At 35.5% G+C, this 17,016-nt stretch overlaps 1 protein-coding gene across 1 annotated transcript in view; it reads right to left on the bottom strand.

Moving 5' to 3' along the window:
* The window catches only part of DOP1A (DOP1 leucine zipper like protein A), a 112,903-nt gene that overhangs the window by 45,270 nt on the left and 50,617 nt on the right, over window positions 1–17,016 (bottom strand). The window contains exons 7-13 of the mRNA XM_047101322.1: window positions 13,305–13,404; window positions 12,445–12,554; window positions 11,440–11,548; window positions 9,991–10,111; window positions 8,287–8,406; window positions 5,067–5,181; window positions 4,158–4,391 (exon numbers count right to left, since the gene is read on the bottom strand). Of these exons, the coding sequence (XP_046957278.1) occupies window positions 4,158–4,391; window positions 5,067–5,181; window positions 8,287–8,406; window positions 9,991–10,111; window positions 11,440–11,548; window positions 12,445–12,554; window positions 13,305–13,404 (909 nt within the window). The remainder of the gene's footprint in view (window positions 1–4,157; window positions 4,392–5,066; window positions 5,182–8,286; window positions 8,407–9,990; window positions 10,112–11,439; window positions 11,549–12,444; window positions 12,555–13,304; window positions 13,405–17,016) is intronic.

Below are 17,016 nucleotides of genomic sequence, written 5' to 3' on the forward strand. Positions count from 1 at the left end.
GCTGCTACAAAGCTGGGCCTCACCCACTGTTCCTTGCTTCAGTAAATGACATCACCATTCATCAAATCAGAAGACGGAAATCTAGGGGTGATCCTTGGGATCTTCTCCATCTTTCCTTGGCACTGCCCCTACATCCACTTCAGAATAGTGGTTAAGAGTACTGGCCATGAGTCAACTAAGGTTCAGCCACTTACTAGCTTGGCAAGTTATTTAACCTCTCTAAAACCTCAGTTTCCTGATAAGTATAATGGAGATAACAATAGTTCCTACATTTTACAGTTGCTATGAGAATTAAGTAAAACAGTATATCTAAAGCACGTGGTTTAGTACCTGCCAGTTTGATTTTTTTTAAACATTTATTTATTTTTGAGACAGAGAGAGACAGAGCATGAACGGGGGAGGATCAGAGAGAGGGAGACACAGAATCTGAAGCAGGCTCCAGGCTCTGAGCTGTCAGCACAGAGCCCGACGCGGGGCTCGAACTCACGGACTGCGAGATCGTGACCTGAGCCGAAGTCGGCCGCTCAACCGACTGAGCCACCCAGGCGCCCCTAGTACCTGCCAGTTTGTAAATAAACATTCAAAAAATGTTTGTGATCACTTATTACCCTTACCAAACTATTACTAGGTCTGATTTTTTTTTTTTAATTTATTTTGAGAGAGAGAGAAAGAGAGCGCACATGCACACAAGTGAGCAGGGAGGGGCGGAGAAAGAATCTTAAGCAGTCTTCAAGCCTAGTGAGGAGCCTGATGTGGGGCTTGATCTCACGAACTGTGAGACCATGACCTGAGCCGAAATCAAGAGTAGGATGCTTACTTAACTGCTTAACCGACTGAGCCACCCAGGCACCCTGAATTTTTCTCTTAAATGTCTGGCTAATCCATCCATTCCTGTGTGTTCACTCCCACATCTTGTCAGCACATCACCACCACCTCTCACCTGCACTACTGCAGGTCTCCCCACATCCACTTTGTTTCTGAGATCCATGCTCCATACTGCAAAGTAATTTATCTCTTATAGAAGTCTTATTATGTTGCTTGCTTCTACCCTTCAGTGTCTTCCCACTGCTCCTAAGATAAAGAATAAAAGCCCCGCTAGAGTGAAAAGGCTCTGCATTACCTGGTCCCTGCCTACCTGAAGACTTATCTCTCCCTCACTGTGTGCACAGTGTTCCTTTCTGCCCAAGAGCCTTGGGGAATGTTTTTTCCTCTCCCAAGCGCTCTCTCCTTTCTACCTCATTCCACCCCAGTTTCTCTAGGGCTTTACTCAAACAACCCTTCCTCAAGAAAGCCTTTTAGGCCCACAGTCTAGGTCACATCACTGCATTTTCCACATTCCTACCACTCTATATTCTCTTTCATTTATTTATCATGACTGTAATTAAGTGTGCAATTATTTGTTTAATATGTGTCTCCCAACTAGCAAAAATGGGTCAGGAAGGCAGGGACTGTGCCAACTTCACTACTGGATCACTGGCTATGCAGAGTGCATGCTGGATAAAGAGAGGCTGTTTTCTCTATTTCAAAGCTAAGAACACTGAGGGCTCAGGGAAGTTAAAAACAAAACTTGCCCAAGGTTATACAGCAAATAAGGTTAAAAGTTATTAGGAAAGCTTAGCTTAGGTGATTCTAAACTTCAAGATATTTTTTTCATAGCTTATCACTATTATGAGAACTTTTCATATTATAATGACAAAGTTTACAGGCAGGTATCAGAACTGAACTGTCAACCTTTAACAACCATCTAAAACCTTGTACTAATACATTTTTAAAAAGAAGTCCTATTTAAATGATAAAATTGTCATTAGCTTATTGCTATTTCTGTATTGATCTTTTTCACATAAGGATCATAAAACAACGGACATTTATTAATAGAATTTAAGCTACAAATTCAGTTAAACTTATATACATTTATAATATTTAGTTGCATGGTCTATATCATATAACTATGTTTCAGATTATTTTATAGTAAAATGTCTTTCTGAAGAGAGAAAGACATGACATATTTTGGACATAGGGGTATAGAGATCCAATACACTGATCTTACAAAAGTGTACTAAGTGCACGGAGACAAAAATAGATTCATTTTTAATGAATTATTGTTTCACTTACACTTTAAATAAAAAGAAATAAAGAAAATACCCTCAGCTTTCAAATATGATAAATTTTAGACACTTCAGTGAAGATAATAACCATTGTGCTTCCGTAAAAAATAGGAAAGAACATATATGGCCCAAGAATATAGAAGAGAACCAAAGAGAGAGGGAAAAGCATACTCCCAGGTTAACATACCATTACGTTAAAAAAAAAAAAAAAAAAAAAAAAAAAAGTACGAGCCCTGGGTCAGCTCTGCTTCTCTCCCCCTCTGTGCCCCTTGCTCACTTGTGCCCTCTCTCTCTCAAAACAAAACAAAAACAAAAGTATATTATTTCTCCTTTATTTAATATGAATGGATATTCCTGTTTACCTTAACCTGTAACCATCAATAAGTGCCTCCACTTGTTTTAGACATAGTTAATATTCACATATTTGAATATGCTATCAAGAGAATGCTAAGGTCCTCCTTTACTTGAATGAATTTCACTCAACAACAACAAAAAAGCAATTAGTAACTATTTTAGTTTAATTTCGAAGATCCTAGAAGTATATATTAAAGAAAACTAGCAGAACAAAATGAATTTTCCTACAACAGAATCAATATATATCACATATAAATAACAAGCATATAGGAAGGAAAGTAAGAGATTGGTTTTAGTTTATGCCTGATAATCCTGGGATATATTTAAATTGATCACGGGTCAGTCACATTCATTTCATACATGAAGAGCAAAATATTTAAAAAGTCCAACAAAAACGTTTTAGGGTTAATACTTGATGGGAAAGGTTGTATTAGACTATCCTGACGATAAAACGTTTTGCCTGGCTGGGGGGGAAAAAAAAAAGCAACTAGAAAAAAAAAAGTAAGGGCAACAATACAAACCCAGGATTTAGGTAATGAACTCAAAATACTAGAAAATTTTAAATCCTTGTTTTAACATAGTACCACAATGGCTAAATTCAATGGAATTATATAGGTGTTTTTTTTCCGTAAGTGTATCACAGGTATTTTAAGTATGCTACTTGGCCAGACATTAAAATTACTGTAATTTTATTCAACATCATAAAGCATTAAAAACCTGGAAGACTGAGGAGAGTAAAAAAGATTCTGGATTTCAAGAAGAGCACATCAAATTAGTGTATATATGAAAAGGACCACTAAAGTTTAGATTATAAACCTGCTGTCCAGTATGGTACCTATAGCTACTAGTCACATGTGGCTACTGAGCTCTTGTATTATGGCAGATCTGAACAGATGAACTAAATTTTTTCAATTAATTTAAATTGAAATTCAGAAAGTAATACCTAATTTAGTTATGATAAAATTTTTAAATATGTTTAGGACAATTTGGATATGTAAATCTAATTTTTCAAACATAAACTTTATAAAAAATATACATCAAGTATTTCTGATAAAAATTTTAATTTTCAATGCTGTTAAGTATAATATACACTCTGGAATTTTGAAGACTTAGTACAAAAAAGAATGTAAAGTATCTCACCTTTTAAATATTACATCAATTTTGTATTGGTTATAGGGTTAAAATGATTATTAGCTATATTGGGCTAAATAAAATATAATTAAAATATTTTCACCTGTTTCTATTTTTTAATGTGGCTACTGGAAAATTAAAAATTACATATGCTACTTGCATTATACTTCCAGTGGAGAGCTGATAAAGACCGTTAAAATTGCCAAAAGCCTACAAGACTGTCTACTGCCACAACATTTAGGTCTAGAAAATATTCACTAATATTTAAAAAAAAAATTTTTTTTAATTTTATTTATTTTGAGAGACAGAGAGTGCAGAGGAGGGGCAGAGAGAGGGGGAGAGAGAGAATACCAGGCAGGCTCCGTGTTGTTAGCACAGAGTCCGATATAGGGCTCAAAGTCACGAACGATGTGATCATGACCTGAGCCGAAACCAAGCGTTGGGCGCTTAACAGACTGAGCCACCCTGGCTCCCCATCATTCGCTAATATTTAAATGAGTATGTATAAACTATTCTGCTCTGAAGAAATGTAATTGGTCTAGTAACAAAAATAATAGCAAACATTACCTTTTTGTCTTCCCATTCTTTGACTGAGTTGTTGTGCCCACTTGAAAACTGCAACACACCTCCAGTGCTGGCAGACAAGAGTGGAGGTTGCACCTTGCTAAGGATCTTTGAGCAGAGCCTGAGTGAATCTGTGAGTTCAGACAAGTGTAATGTCTGGAGATGGCTTGTCAGGGCAGAAATCATCCTGAGGAGCAACTGGGGCAAGTGTTCAGTCTGGATTTCAATATAAGTCTCCTGAAGATGAAAGCAAAATGACAAAAATTTATATAATGTACAACCCTATTTATTTTTAATCTATACAACACAAATAATTTTACTCATCTGTAATATTATATAGGTATCATGCACTTAATTAATATGGTATGGTCATTTTATTACTGATTTACAAAATTTCTATTCCCAAATTCTCAATTTATGTACCTCAAGGTATATATTATAAAATAATCCCAGTTTTATCTAATTTACCAAAATAATAATACAAAAAATGTGAATGCAACCAGTTAAAGACAAAATAGGCTGAATGTCATACCTGACACAACACCCTCATACTTCTAGTAGGCTTCAAAATGAGAAAGCAAAGATTTGAGGAGAGAAAAGGAGAAAAGGTTTCCAACAGTCTTCAGTGAGCACAAATGCAGTATTAGACCACTATACACTAAACATTTAAGACTACAATAACAAGCAATTATGATGTATATTCCACATATCACAATACTTATATATGTATTATATATGTCTGAGGAAAAACATTTGGAAAAGTTTAAGAAAAAAAAAAAGCTATGCCAAAAGGAAAAGTAATCAATTTAACTTTAAAGATGAAATTTATTTAAGGATGAGGTCTCCAACATGAAAATATCTGAACTATGTTATTACATTCCTCAATACTTTTTTTTACCAAGGTCGTCTTACCAAAGAAACTATATCCAACAAAAAATCCACCAGTAAGCAGAAATTGGTCAGCTGTAACTCAGATGACTCACTACTATCTCCAGGCCCAATCTGAAGTCTGGCATGCAGTGTCCTCCTAAAAGGACAAAATTCACTTTATCAAGTATACTATTAAGTGATATGAATATTCATATCATACATACCTCACTTTCTTTTTTAATGAGAGTCAACACTGGGGCATACACACAGTGATGTTCCTGTGAACATTCCTTTCCCACAGGACACTACTGTACCTCTAAGTGAAAATTTTCCAAAGCAAGATTCCTCGGCTTACACTCTCCCTGGAACTCCCATCCTGCACTTCCAAGTGTTCTGGGTGGATCTTTTTTGGACTTATTTCCCACTGCTCCCTCTACACATAATATCTCCTAGTTAAAGTGGATTATTTGTGATTTGATTTATAACCTCAGGGTCTCTTTATACCAACTTTTACTCCTGATGTGCCGTCCTCCCTCAACCCCAGTCTCCCAAATCCAGAATGCATCTATCCTTCAAGGTTTGAGATCAAATGTTACCTCCTCTAGGAAGCCTCTTCTGATCTAAGTTGTAAAGATCATTCCTCCAACATTCACTTTAAATATTAGTTCTATACAATCATACGTTGCCCTACACTCTAAAGACAAAGAATATGACAGAGTCCCTAACCAGCAAGAAATATAGGCATACAGACAAATAAGTGTAACAGTGTAGGATGAACTGATTCTGATGGGAGATTTGAAGGAGTCATGGAAGGCTTCAGAAAGGTGGGGTCACCTCTCTATAGGACCTCCCAGATGGGTTAGGGGGAAGAATATTTTCAAAGAAATAGCACAAGTGAAGGCTCAGCAGCATGACTAAAGGCTCAGTCAATATGTGTTCAAGGAATAGTACAGATGGGTAAAGAAGGGTGGATGAGTGTGAATGAAGGTGGAAACTCAGGTCAGGGCTATGTAGCAAAAACACGTTCGTAATTCCTCAACACCCTACCACATTGTAATCTATGAAGGTATCTGTAACTTTAATACTAGAAATAATATGTCCGTGTTTTACTTGTTCCCGCTAGAAGGTCTTTGAAGACAGGGACTGTCTATATACCTAGGTGCTCATTATCTATTGAATAAGTAAGCAAACAATTTTCTAAATCATTAAAGGGGATTAATGTTTTATATTTTTAAGACTTCTAAATCTGAGATCATATATCCTTACTTTCTAAAAAATTTTTAATTTTTTTATATTTTTTAAAATTTACATCCAAATTAGTTAGCATATAGTGAAACAATGATTTCAGGAGTAGATTCCTTAATGCCCCTTACCCATTTAGCCCATCCCCCCTCCCACAACCCCTCTAGTAACCCTCAGTTTGTTCTCCATATTTATGAGTCTTTTCTGTTTTGTCCCCTTCTGTTTTTGTATTATTTTTGTTTCCCTTCCCTTATTTTCATCTGTTTTGTCTCTTAAAGTCCTCATATGAGTGAAGTCATAGGATTTTTGTTTTTCTCTGACTAATTTCACTTAGCATAATACCCTCCAGTTCCATCCACATCATTGCAAATGACAAGATTTCATTCTTTTTGATTGCTGAGGAATACTCCATTGTATATATATACCACATCTTCTTTATCCATTCATCCATCGATGGACATTTGGGCTCTTTCCATACTTTGGCTATTGTTGATAGTGCTGCTGTAAACATAGGGGTGCATGTGTCCCTTCGAAACAGCACACCTGTACCTGTGGATAAATGCCTAGTAGTGCAATTGCCAGGTTGTAGGGTAGTTCTGTTTTTATTTTGAGGAACCTCCATACTGTTTTCCAGAGTGGCTGCACCAGCGTGCATCCCCACCAACAGTGGAAAAGAGATCCTCTTTCACTGCATCCTCACCAACATCTGTTGCCTGAGTTGTTAATATTAGCCATTCTTTTTTTTTTTAATTTTTTTTTTAACGTTTATTTATTTTTGAGACAGAGAGAGACAGAGCATGAACAGGGGAGGGTCAGAGAGAGGGAGACACAGAATCTGAAACAGGCTCCAGGCTCCGAGCTGTCAGCACAGAGCCCAACGCGGGGCTCGAACTCACGGACTGCGAGATCATGACCTGAGCCGAAGTCGGACGCTCAACCGACCGAGCCACCCAGGAGCCCCAATATTAGCCATTCTGACAGGTGTAAGGTGGTATCTCATGGTGGTTTTGATTTGTATTTCCCTGATGATGAGTGATGTTGAGTGATGTTGAGAATTTTTTCATTTTTCACGTGTCCTCGGAGAAGTGTCTATTCATGTCTTTTGCCTATTTCTTCAGTGGATTATTTGTTTTTTGGGTGTTGAGTCTGGTAAGTTCTTTATAGATTTTGGATACCAACCCTTTATCTGATACGTCATTTGCAAATATCTTCTCCCATTCTGTTAAATTTTTTTTAAACATTTATTTATTTTTGAGAGACAGAGAAAAAACAGAGTGGGAGCCAGGGAGGGGCAGAGAGAGAGGAAGACACAGAATCCAAAGCAGGCTCCAGGCTCTCAGCTGTCAGCACAGAAGCCGATGCAGGGTTCGAACTCATGAACTGCGAGATCATGACCTGAGCTGAAGTTAGACGCTCAACCAACTGAGCCACCCAGGCGCCCTGCTTACTTTCTGACTATATGCTCCCAAGGCTTGAGGGGTTTATCCGGTTCTGAGAGGATCTGGTGTAGAATACAGAGACTCTACTCAGGTTCACCAGTATTTTAGGGTTTTCAATCTTTATGTCGTAAGAGGTAGAGGGTTTTTATCACTCACCAGTGACAATATGGGCTGGTTCTATGATTTTAAAAAAAACACAAGAATGACCAAGGAAGTTTTTGTTATTAAAAGTGGGAACCATTTTGGTGAAGTGTGCTGAATCAGAAGCCACAAATTTGGTATTTTCTCTACAACAAAGAAAAATTGGATTACTATACATTGAAGAGGGAAAATCTTTCATCTATGCTGGTGACTAAATAACTCGTTTTCTAAACTCCTTTTCAATTCTAAGCTTATATGATCAGGGATTCTATATTCTAGAGTGACATGACATAGTCAGATTATGGCTACTAAATAATTAATAGTTGTCAGAAGTAGTAAAATATATAAAAGAATATTCTTTTCATTAGACTCAGGAAGTTAAAAAAAAAGTTTGGCTTTGGATGCTATTAAAATAAAATGAATGAAACAGTTTTACATACCTACAACATTCTTCAAACCAACGTGCAACGTAATCCCACATATAATAAGGCTCAAAGGAATTAAAGAGAAGGTTGGCAGTTTTAATCAGCTCTGCTGTTTTCTTATTTTCCCTTAATTTACTAAAAAGGAAAAAGAAACAAACCAAAACTAAGAATTGTTAACATTTATTTTTTCAAAATTATATTTGAGTGCAAATATTACTTACATATTCCCAGGTAGTTGCTAGAATACTTGCTAGCGAGAAAACTGCAACAAATCATTTTTATCTACTGCCACTCTATGACTTTATGTGTATTTTCCAAATTCAGGTTATCATAACTCAAATGTATGATCATGATCAGAAATCAGCCTTCCATGAGAAAAAAAATAGCTCTGCTTCAGCAAAATAACACCAAGTTATTTTTGAATTTTGAATGCCTGTTAACCTGGCATTACATTCTTTTGTTTCCCCGGCACATGTAAGCCAAGTAGTGATTTGATTTTGACAGCCTTGATTTTGAAAGAATTTTGTCTGCTTTCCTGTGCTATTCAGAATTTGCTTAAGAAAGGTTAAGTTTATTTTGATGAGTTTCAATCAAATTATTGTTCTTAGCTGAAAAACAACAAAATAATACTGTAAATTGCCATTATTACTGAAACTCCATCAGGAATAATACCTTATTTCTAGTGGGAGCCCTCTGGCCTATTAACAACCCACCTACCTACTATCTCCTGCCACCTCTCCTAATAATGAAAACAGTTGTTTTTATATATATTGTGGTACTATCAATACAGCTAGCATGTCATAGCACAAATGACTAACTGAATATTCGATGGGGCAATATAAATTATCAGGCAGAGTACAGAATGAAATCGAGTATCAGGATAGTCAATATTAACTTCTCAAATAAAGATTCCACGGATACTTAATAGAAATCAAAAACTGTGTTAAAATGTTAAAATTTTAACTGCATTAAAATATACAAAACTGTGTTTTAGGAAAGCCCATGTTATATCCAAAGCTTCACCAAGGAGAGACAAATGGAACGCAGATTACGTAAAAGAAACTGTAGTCTTGTGACTTTGTCATGTTAGATGAGACTGGAAAACACGTAAGCTGCTAAAAGTAGACAAGAAATGAAAAAGTAAGACCTTGTTGACATGAATGAATCTACCACTGACTTAGAGAAGAGGATATACTAATATTACAGGACTTGTCCCAGGCATTAAAAAAAAAAAAAAAGATATATATAAAACTGAAAGAAGAAATAATGATAACTTGAAAAGAAATTGTTTAAGGAGCACTTGGTGCCCTTTGATCATTTAACTCTACATTTAAGTCTTTTTCTGAATTATGATTTGGTCTCCTGAGAGTGTCGAGTAACCAAGAGGCACAACCCCATGCAAACCACCAGGCCTAGTTCGCAAGAAGGTACAACTTCCATTATTAACTGACATGTGGCAATTAATCTCTCGTGAGTTTGAACAGTGTGAATAAATTCCCTGAAATCTGTATCTTCACATTAACCGGTTAGAACCAACCCTGGTGCTGGTTCTACTATATAGTCAGGCTGTAAATGCCTAAAAAATCAGTGCAGTTAGTAATGAGAGTTCATATTACCAAAATATGGTAATATTTTAAATCAAATTTATCATTCAGAACACAAATTTCATATGATGAATGAGGACATCTTCACATCATGCTTAATTTTTTGGTAATCCACCTGCTTAACTGAGCATGATCCTTGCTGAAGGGTGGTTCCATTTGAAGATCCAATTCTGCTTTGCATTGGGAATATAATGTTCTAAATACTTCAATTAGGACATCTTCCAGAATTACAGGTCCTAAAATTAATATACATATTAAAGACAATAATTAATGAGCACTGACAAATCATGATTATTTACAAATTAGCCTGATCAAACGATACTTTAAAACAAGTATTTGAAAAATATTTTTCTGGATGCTAAACTGAGCTTCACATTTTGATCCGAATAAATGGTTATTTAACTATAGGTTGACATAATAAAAATTACAGAACAAAGGAAGTGTGTTTGACAGTTAACAGCAATAACCTTGGAAAGTTATTTAATGTCTTTGAGTTTTAATGTCCTCATCTAGAATGAGGATAATAACACCAGACTTACAGGGCTGTTACAAGGGTTAGGAAAAAATATTTACAAGGTGGGTAGCGTAGTTCCCAGAATATAATGAGGATTCAAGAAATACTATCTATATTACTACTACTGTTTTTTTAAATGATACAAAAACCTACAAAGCCAAACTTTGCTACAATAGATACTCATCTCTTTAAAAAAATTTTGAAGAGCTTTATTTATTATTATACAATAGCTAAAACATTCTCAAAGCCATTGATACAACTCAAGTTATTTTTATATTTAAAATTTTTCATTTTTAAGAGTTGGTGAGAAGACATATATATTTGCTACTTTTGGGTTTCTTTTTGTTTTGTTTTATTTTTTATATCTGAGAAGGAGAGATGGAGACAGAGACAGAGAGTGAGCAGAGGAGGGGCAGAAAGATGAAGACAGAATCTGAAGCAGGCTCCAGGCTCTGAGCTGTCAGCACAAAGCCTGACATAGGGCTCTAATTCACAAGCTGTGAGATCATGACCTGAGCTGAAGTTGGACACTTAACCAACTGAGCAACCCAAGCACCCTTACTTTTGGTTTTTCTTAATTTCTGTCTCAGGTGCCATAACTAACTTCCCAATAAATCTACTATAAAAGAAATACACAATGAAGAAAGGGAAAACACACAAAACAAAGGGGATGTAGGGAATCAAGCTGAGGGATAGAACCCAAATATTTTTGCTCAAGTCCTTGAGTTTTGTGAACTAGGACAGTCACGAGAGATCACAAATGTTTCAGTAACTTAATCAGGATTAGGAAGAGCTCAGACATTATCTTTAAAATGACTTATCTACTACATATATAGTATAGGGTAAAATATGAGAACATATGTGTTGGATGTATACATACATATCTTCTTAATGTTCTGGAGTAAATTTTAGGTAAGAAATTGTTGAGAACCTGTATTTGAAGTCCACCTCAAAATATAGCAATTTTTCTACATAATGACTTTTATTTTTATTATGAGACAGTACAAAACAACCACATGTGATCTTATGTCCTATGACAGTATACATTACCTAGCTCAGGTTTGTCAAGTAAACTGATTAAAATACGAAAAGGTTTTAGATCCTGCATTAAAGTGCTCTCTTCTCCAAATCCATTCACTTGTAAGATGCCCACCATTGCCTTTAAAAAAGAAAAAGTACATTGCTCATTTAAATAAACAGATTCAAAGACTTTTTTCTTAAGAAAAAAATTTAAATACGACCATATGTAATGGAGATTTACATCTATTGCTTTTCTGAAACTCTTTCACTGAAGTTAGCTTTTTTCCTCTGCTAAGGGGGAAAAAAGGTTTTATTCATCCATCTTGAGAGAAAAAAAGAGTGCTTACATTTGCTCTAGAAAAAAAGTGGAAAAGTTAAAGAAAATCTAGAAAAATAAATTCATGGTTATTTGAATTTTTGCCTAAAAGAAAAAAGTGTTTCTATTTAACATCGTCATCGATGCTCCAAACTATGGCACAGTATCATGACAGCATCTGCTATTATACAATTGTCTTCCCATTGGTGGTTCAAAACTATATTCTTATAACTTCACTCATTTAAAAATGCTTCAGATACCAACAAATCTCTTTGAGTTATCTTGAATATAAAGTAAAAATAATATAAAAGTATGGCTCATTTTAACTTTTCCATTACAATAGCAGTTTTACCACATTTAGATTCCTCATGCAACCCAAATTTTCCCAAGGCTTCAGAGGATATAACAGAGGTCCTAGCCCATTTTTGGAAGAGCTCCAATTCACAGGGCAGACAGGTAAGAAGCTGTAACTATGTATTAATAAAGTTATGAGAACAAATTAAGCAATCTCTGGACTGACACAGAAATGAGTCTATCTTAAGATTACTTACTCATTGTATTATAATCATTTGCTTGTTATAATCATTCTTAGGAAGTTTGTGAGTCTTGTCTCCACCCTTCAGTGATGAATTAATTCAATTAAGGCAGGACCTTGTCTTACACTTGTTAACTCTAGTGATCAGGGAGTAACCAAAAAATAAAATGAAAGCATTCATTACCTGGACCAACAATTCTTTTGAAAAGGTAGTGAAATAGTAAGTAGCATGTTCTTCAGGATTACTGTGTCTTGTGCTTCTGGGTCCTATGATAGCACCGTTGTTATCAAAACCTCCATGGAAACAAATGGCAAAATAAATTATACTGGAATTCTCAAAACTGTTGTTCATTAAATACCAAAACACCAAATATCTCAAAAACAACACCAAACACTTACCAATAGTAGCCCAATCAATGTCAGCAAGAGAGATCATTTTAGATAGTTTAATAAAGGGAAACCAATTCAATACATAAGCGAGTATCATAGTATTCTTCCAGCATTATCCAATATTTTTCTTTTCAATCTAACAACTAGTGAAATAACTGAAGATTCAGAAAATCCAAGATAAGTTATATTTTATCTTTTCACTCTAAGCAGTAAGGAGTTGTGGACGGGCCAAACACTCAAAGTATGGAAAAACAAAGAACTTACTGCTTGAGTGCGAGACTGGTAAGGTACCATGTGTGGGTCAGCAGTAATAGTTCTGATTCCTTTGATGACTTCAAAGTTTTGGAAATTATGTTATTATTTTGATTATTTATTTATCCTTCTTTGTCTACATACAGTATAACAGCCTCAATTTATAGGAGGAAAAAAATCTTGTCAAAGGAAACAGGAATGGGTTAAAATAGCCTCTAATGTTAAGAAGATTTTGAAATTTCTTCATATAATACACAATTAATCCTACTTACATTTTTATTGTCTATTTAAGCAAACTATTAATTTCTTCATTTAGGACACACATGAAACTTGATAATACTTATGTATGGCAAATTTCCCCATATCTTTCCCAAGCTAAGACCATACACATCAAACACCTACCAAGAAGCCATGCATAAAGTCTTCGGTTCAGGGACATATCCCTCCTCAGAACTACATGAAGAGCTGCTGACAAGATCCTGATCATATCTGGTCGAGTGGCCTGAAAAAGTTAAAGATGTAGTTGTATTTCATCACATACAAAAACACATTCTTTTTTTCCTCTTTAAAAAACATACCACCTTGCAATACGCTCAGAACTTTAGGGCTTATGAGGTAGTTTCATAGAAGACTCACCTGACTCTTCAAACACAGGAATGATTATTGCCATTTTACAGATTAGGGAACAATAAGAAAAGGTAACGCAGCTGTTTAGTTGCATACGTGAAACTATACCTCAATTATTTTAATCTCCATTTTAAAATTCGTTATCCTATCCAGAATTAGCAAGCTCTGACACAAAACAAAAAATGGAGTAAGATGGAACCGACTCAAGAAAATCATGTCTTTAGTCTTTTACATTCATAGCTGTGTCAACTGGTGGTAATTACTTTAGATGTTCATGATCTTCATCAATTTCAAGCCTTTCATTTCCTGATCTCTTAAAAATTTTTATCTTGTAGTATTTCAAACATACAGAAAAATATAAGAAACAATATAATGAATGCTTTTTGTGCCCATATCCAGCTTTAACAAATCTTTTTTTTCATGTTACTCAAGATCTTCTAAAGAGAAAATAATTTTTCTTTGCATCCTTCCTAATAGCCTTAGTTAGATATTTAAAAAATATACTAAAGAAGATCTGGTTTTCACTAAAAGAGGTGAAGTTAAAAGATAACACGAAGGCAGCTAGTTAAATTGCTATTAATTTTAAGACTATTTCTAGATAATCACTTTAAAAGAGAATCTTGGACCCTGAGCATTAGAAGGTAACGTGGAAATCAATTAGTCTAACAATCACTCTAGAATAAAAAGGGCCTAAGTACTTAGCCAAATTCAAATGTCTGGTTATTGCCTCACCTAGGTAGAGAATGGACTTTACAAAAAAATTAACTTTATTTTTGAGAACTGACTTCTTTATCATAGACTTGTCAACTTTTTACTACGCCATGCTTCTTGACAGTATTAAGCAGCTTACATGTTTTAAAGGAATCTTCGAGAAATAACTGAGATGTTACAGAACACAGATCATCAATAGCCAAAAAATTATGGTCACTCATCTGAACACAGAGGTCTTTATTAATCTAAGCAATTCGCAAAGTGTGGTCCCTGAACTCCTGAGGATCTCTAAGACTCTTTCAGGGGGTCCACGAGGTAAAAACTATATTCATGACAATTCCAAAATGTTATCTGCCTTTTTTGATGTGTGGGCATTTGCTCTGATTATGCAATACTGAGTAAAACTGCCAGCATCTTAGCATGAAAAGAAGCAGTACAGCAGTGGCATCTACCGTACTTGTGGTCATGGTATTCTTTACTGCCATATACTTCTAGTAAAATTAAAAACAAAGAAAAAAAAAGCCAGTTTCACTCAAGAACGTTGTTGATGAAGCAGAAGTTTGTTTTATTAAATATTAGTCCCTGAACACACGTCTTTTAACACACGTCCTGTGTAATGAAATGGGGAGTATACACAAAACACTTCTGACATATAATGAAGTATATATGATGGATGTCTAGGGGCACATGGGTGGCTCAGTCGGTAGAGTGTCTGACTTCGGTTCAGGTCATGATCTCGTGGTCCCTGAGTTTGAGTCCCTTGTCAGGCTCTGTGCTGACAGCTCGGTGCCTGGAGCCTGCTTCAGATTTTGTGTCTCCCTCTCTGTCCCTCCCTCACTCACGCTCTGTCTCTCTCTCAAAAAAAAAAAAAAAATATGATGGATGTCTTGAGGAAAAACACTTGTGTGACTGTTTGCATTGTGAGCTGTACTATCAGCTTTTTTTTTCATCAAATATCACTTTTGCCTGAAAGAGTGATTGATACTATGATTACCAGGCTTGAACACGTGGCACATATTTTCTCAAAAATAAAGTGTCACTGCAACAAAACAATTCATATTCATCATTACAAATAATAAATTTAGAGCTTCTAAGAGAAAATCTGAATTTTTAAGATTTTTTGTTTTATTTTCTTAGAGAGAGAGGACAGGAGCAGGGGAGTAGCAGGAGAGAGAGAGAATCTTAAGTAGGCTCCACTCCCAGCACAGAACCCAAAATAGGGCTTGATTTCACGACCATGAAATCATGACCTGAGCTGAAATCAAGAGGTGGATGCTTAACTGACTCAGCCACCCAGGCACCCTAAAGATTTTATTTTTTAGTAGTCTCTACACCCAACTTGGTGCTCAAACTTCATTCCTGCCTCCCCCACCCCACCCTGCCCCGCCACTGAGGTCAAGACTCACATGCTCGACTGACTGATCCCACCAGGCACCCCGATAAAATCTGTTATTTGGCTTGAAACTGTATGTACTGAATTAAATTAAATTGGCTTGAAAGCTTCCCAATACCTAAAAAAATTTACTGATGAGATCAGTGGGGATAGTAAGAAATGTGATAGTTGTTACTGTGTTAACCTTTGAAAGATCTGCATAATTCGGCAACTAACATTTTCCAAATAACCAACCATGATGTTACAAAAGCATATTTGGGTAAAACATCCATTCAAGGGTAAGAAAGACCAGCAGGTTTTCATGAAACAGAACATGAAAATTTTATTGATATGGTTTCAGATTCCATACTGCAACTAATTTTTTAAAAACTGCAGCTTATTGAAAGGTGCTTGGGTGGCTCTGTTGATTAAGCATCTGAAACTTGATTTCAGCTCAGGTCATGATCTCTCATGGTTTCATGGGTTCAAGTCCCATGTTGGGCCCCACACTGACAGCACAGAGCCTCCTTGGGATTTTCTCTACCTCTCCCACTCATGTGTACGCGCTCTCTCTCTCAAAATATATAAACATTTTAAAAAACCACTACTTATTGAGTTATGGTGTAGTATCAAAGAAGAATATGCTGTTTTAACAACAACAAGACTGCTGAAACACTCCTCTCTATTCCAATTACGTATCAGTGTGAGATCAGAGATTTTTCATATACTTCAAATCAAAGAAAAAAATCACAACAAATTGGATGCAAAAGCAGATATGAGCATTTTGTTCCATAGTAGAGCATACATTAAAGAAATCTGTGGAATACTTCTACTCTATTCACTAATTATTTCAATGTGTTGGAAGAGCTACTTTCATAAAATGTTATCTATACTAACATGATAACTCTGTTACTGTTAGCTTTTAAGTAAATTAGTAAATATTTAAAAATCTGTCAGTTTTAATTTCTAGTATGATATAGATAAATCTAACCTCCATAAACAAAAGATTTTTTTTTTTAGGATCCTCAATATTTTTAGAGAGTAAAACAGGGTCCTAAAACCAAAGCATTTGAGAACTGCTGATCTATCTAACATCAGATATGAAGATTACAGATACTGCTACAAAATCTTGAAAAGTACTAATGTCTCCCAATCTTATTTTGAGAAAAAAAACTATTCTTAAGAAAGAAGTCACTACTTTTTCTTCTTATTTTTTTTTTTTTAATTTATTTATTTGAAAGAGAGAAAGCGTGCATATGTGCAGGGCTGGAGGCAGTGAGACAGAGAGAGAGAGAGAGAGAGAGACAGACAGACAGACAGACAGACACAGAATCCCAAGCGGGCTCTGCACTGACGGCACAGAGCTCGATATGGGGCTCGATCTCAGGAACTGTGAGATCATGA

This window comes from Lynx rufus, unplaced genomic scaffold (genome assembly GCF_022079265.1).
Source record: "Lynx rufus isolate CCGP_SWC_20201006 ecotype Redwood Valley unplaced genomic scaffold, mLynRuf1.p SCAF_6, whole genome shotgun sequence".
NCBI classification, from domain to species: domain Eukaryota; kingdom Metazoa; phylum Chordata; class Mammalia; order Carnivora; family Felidae; genus Lynx; species Lynx rufus.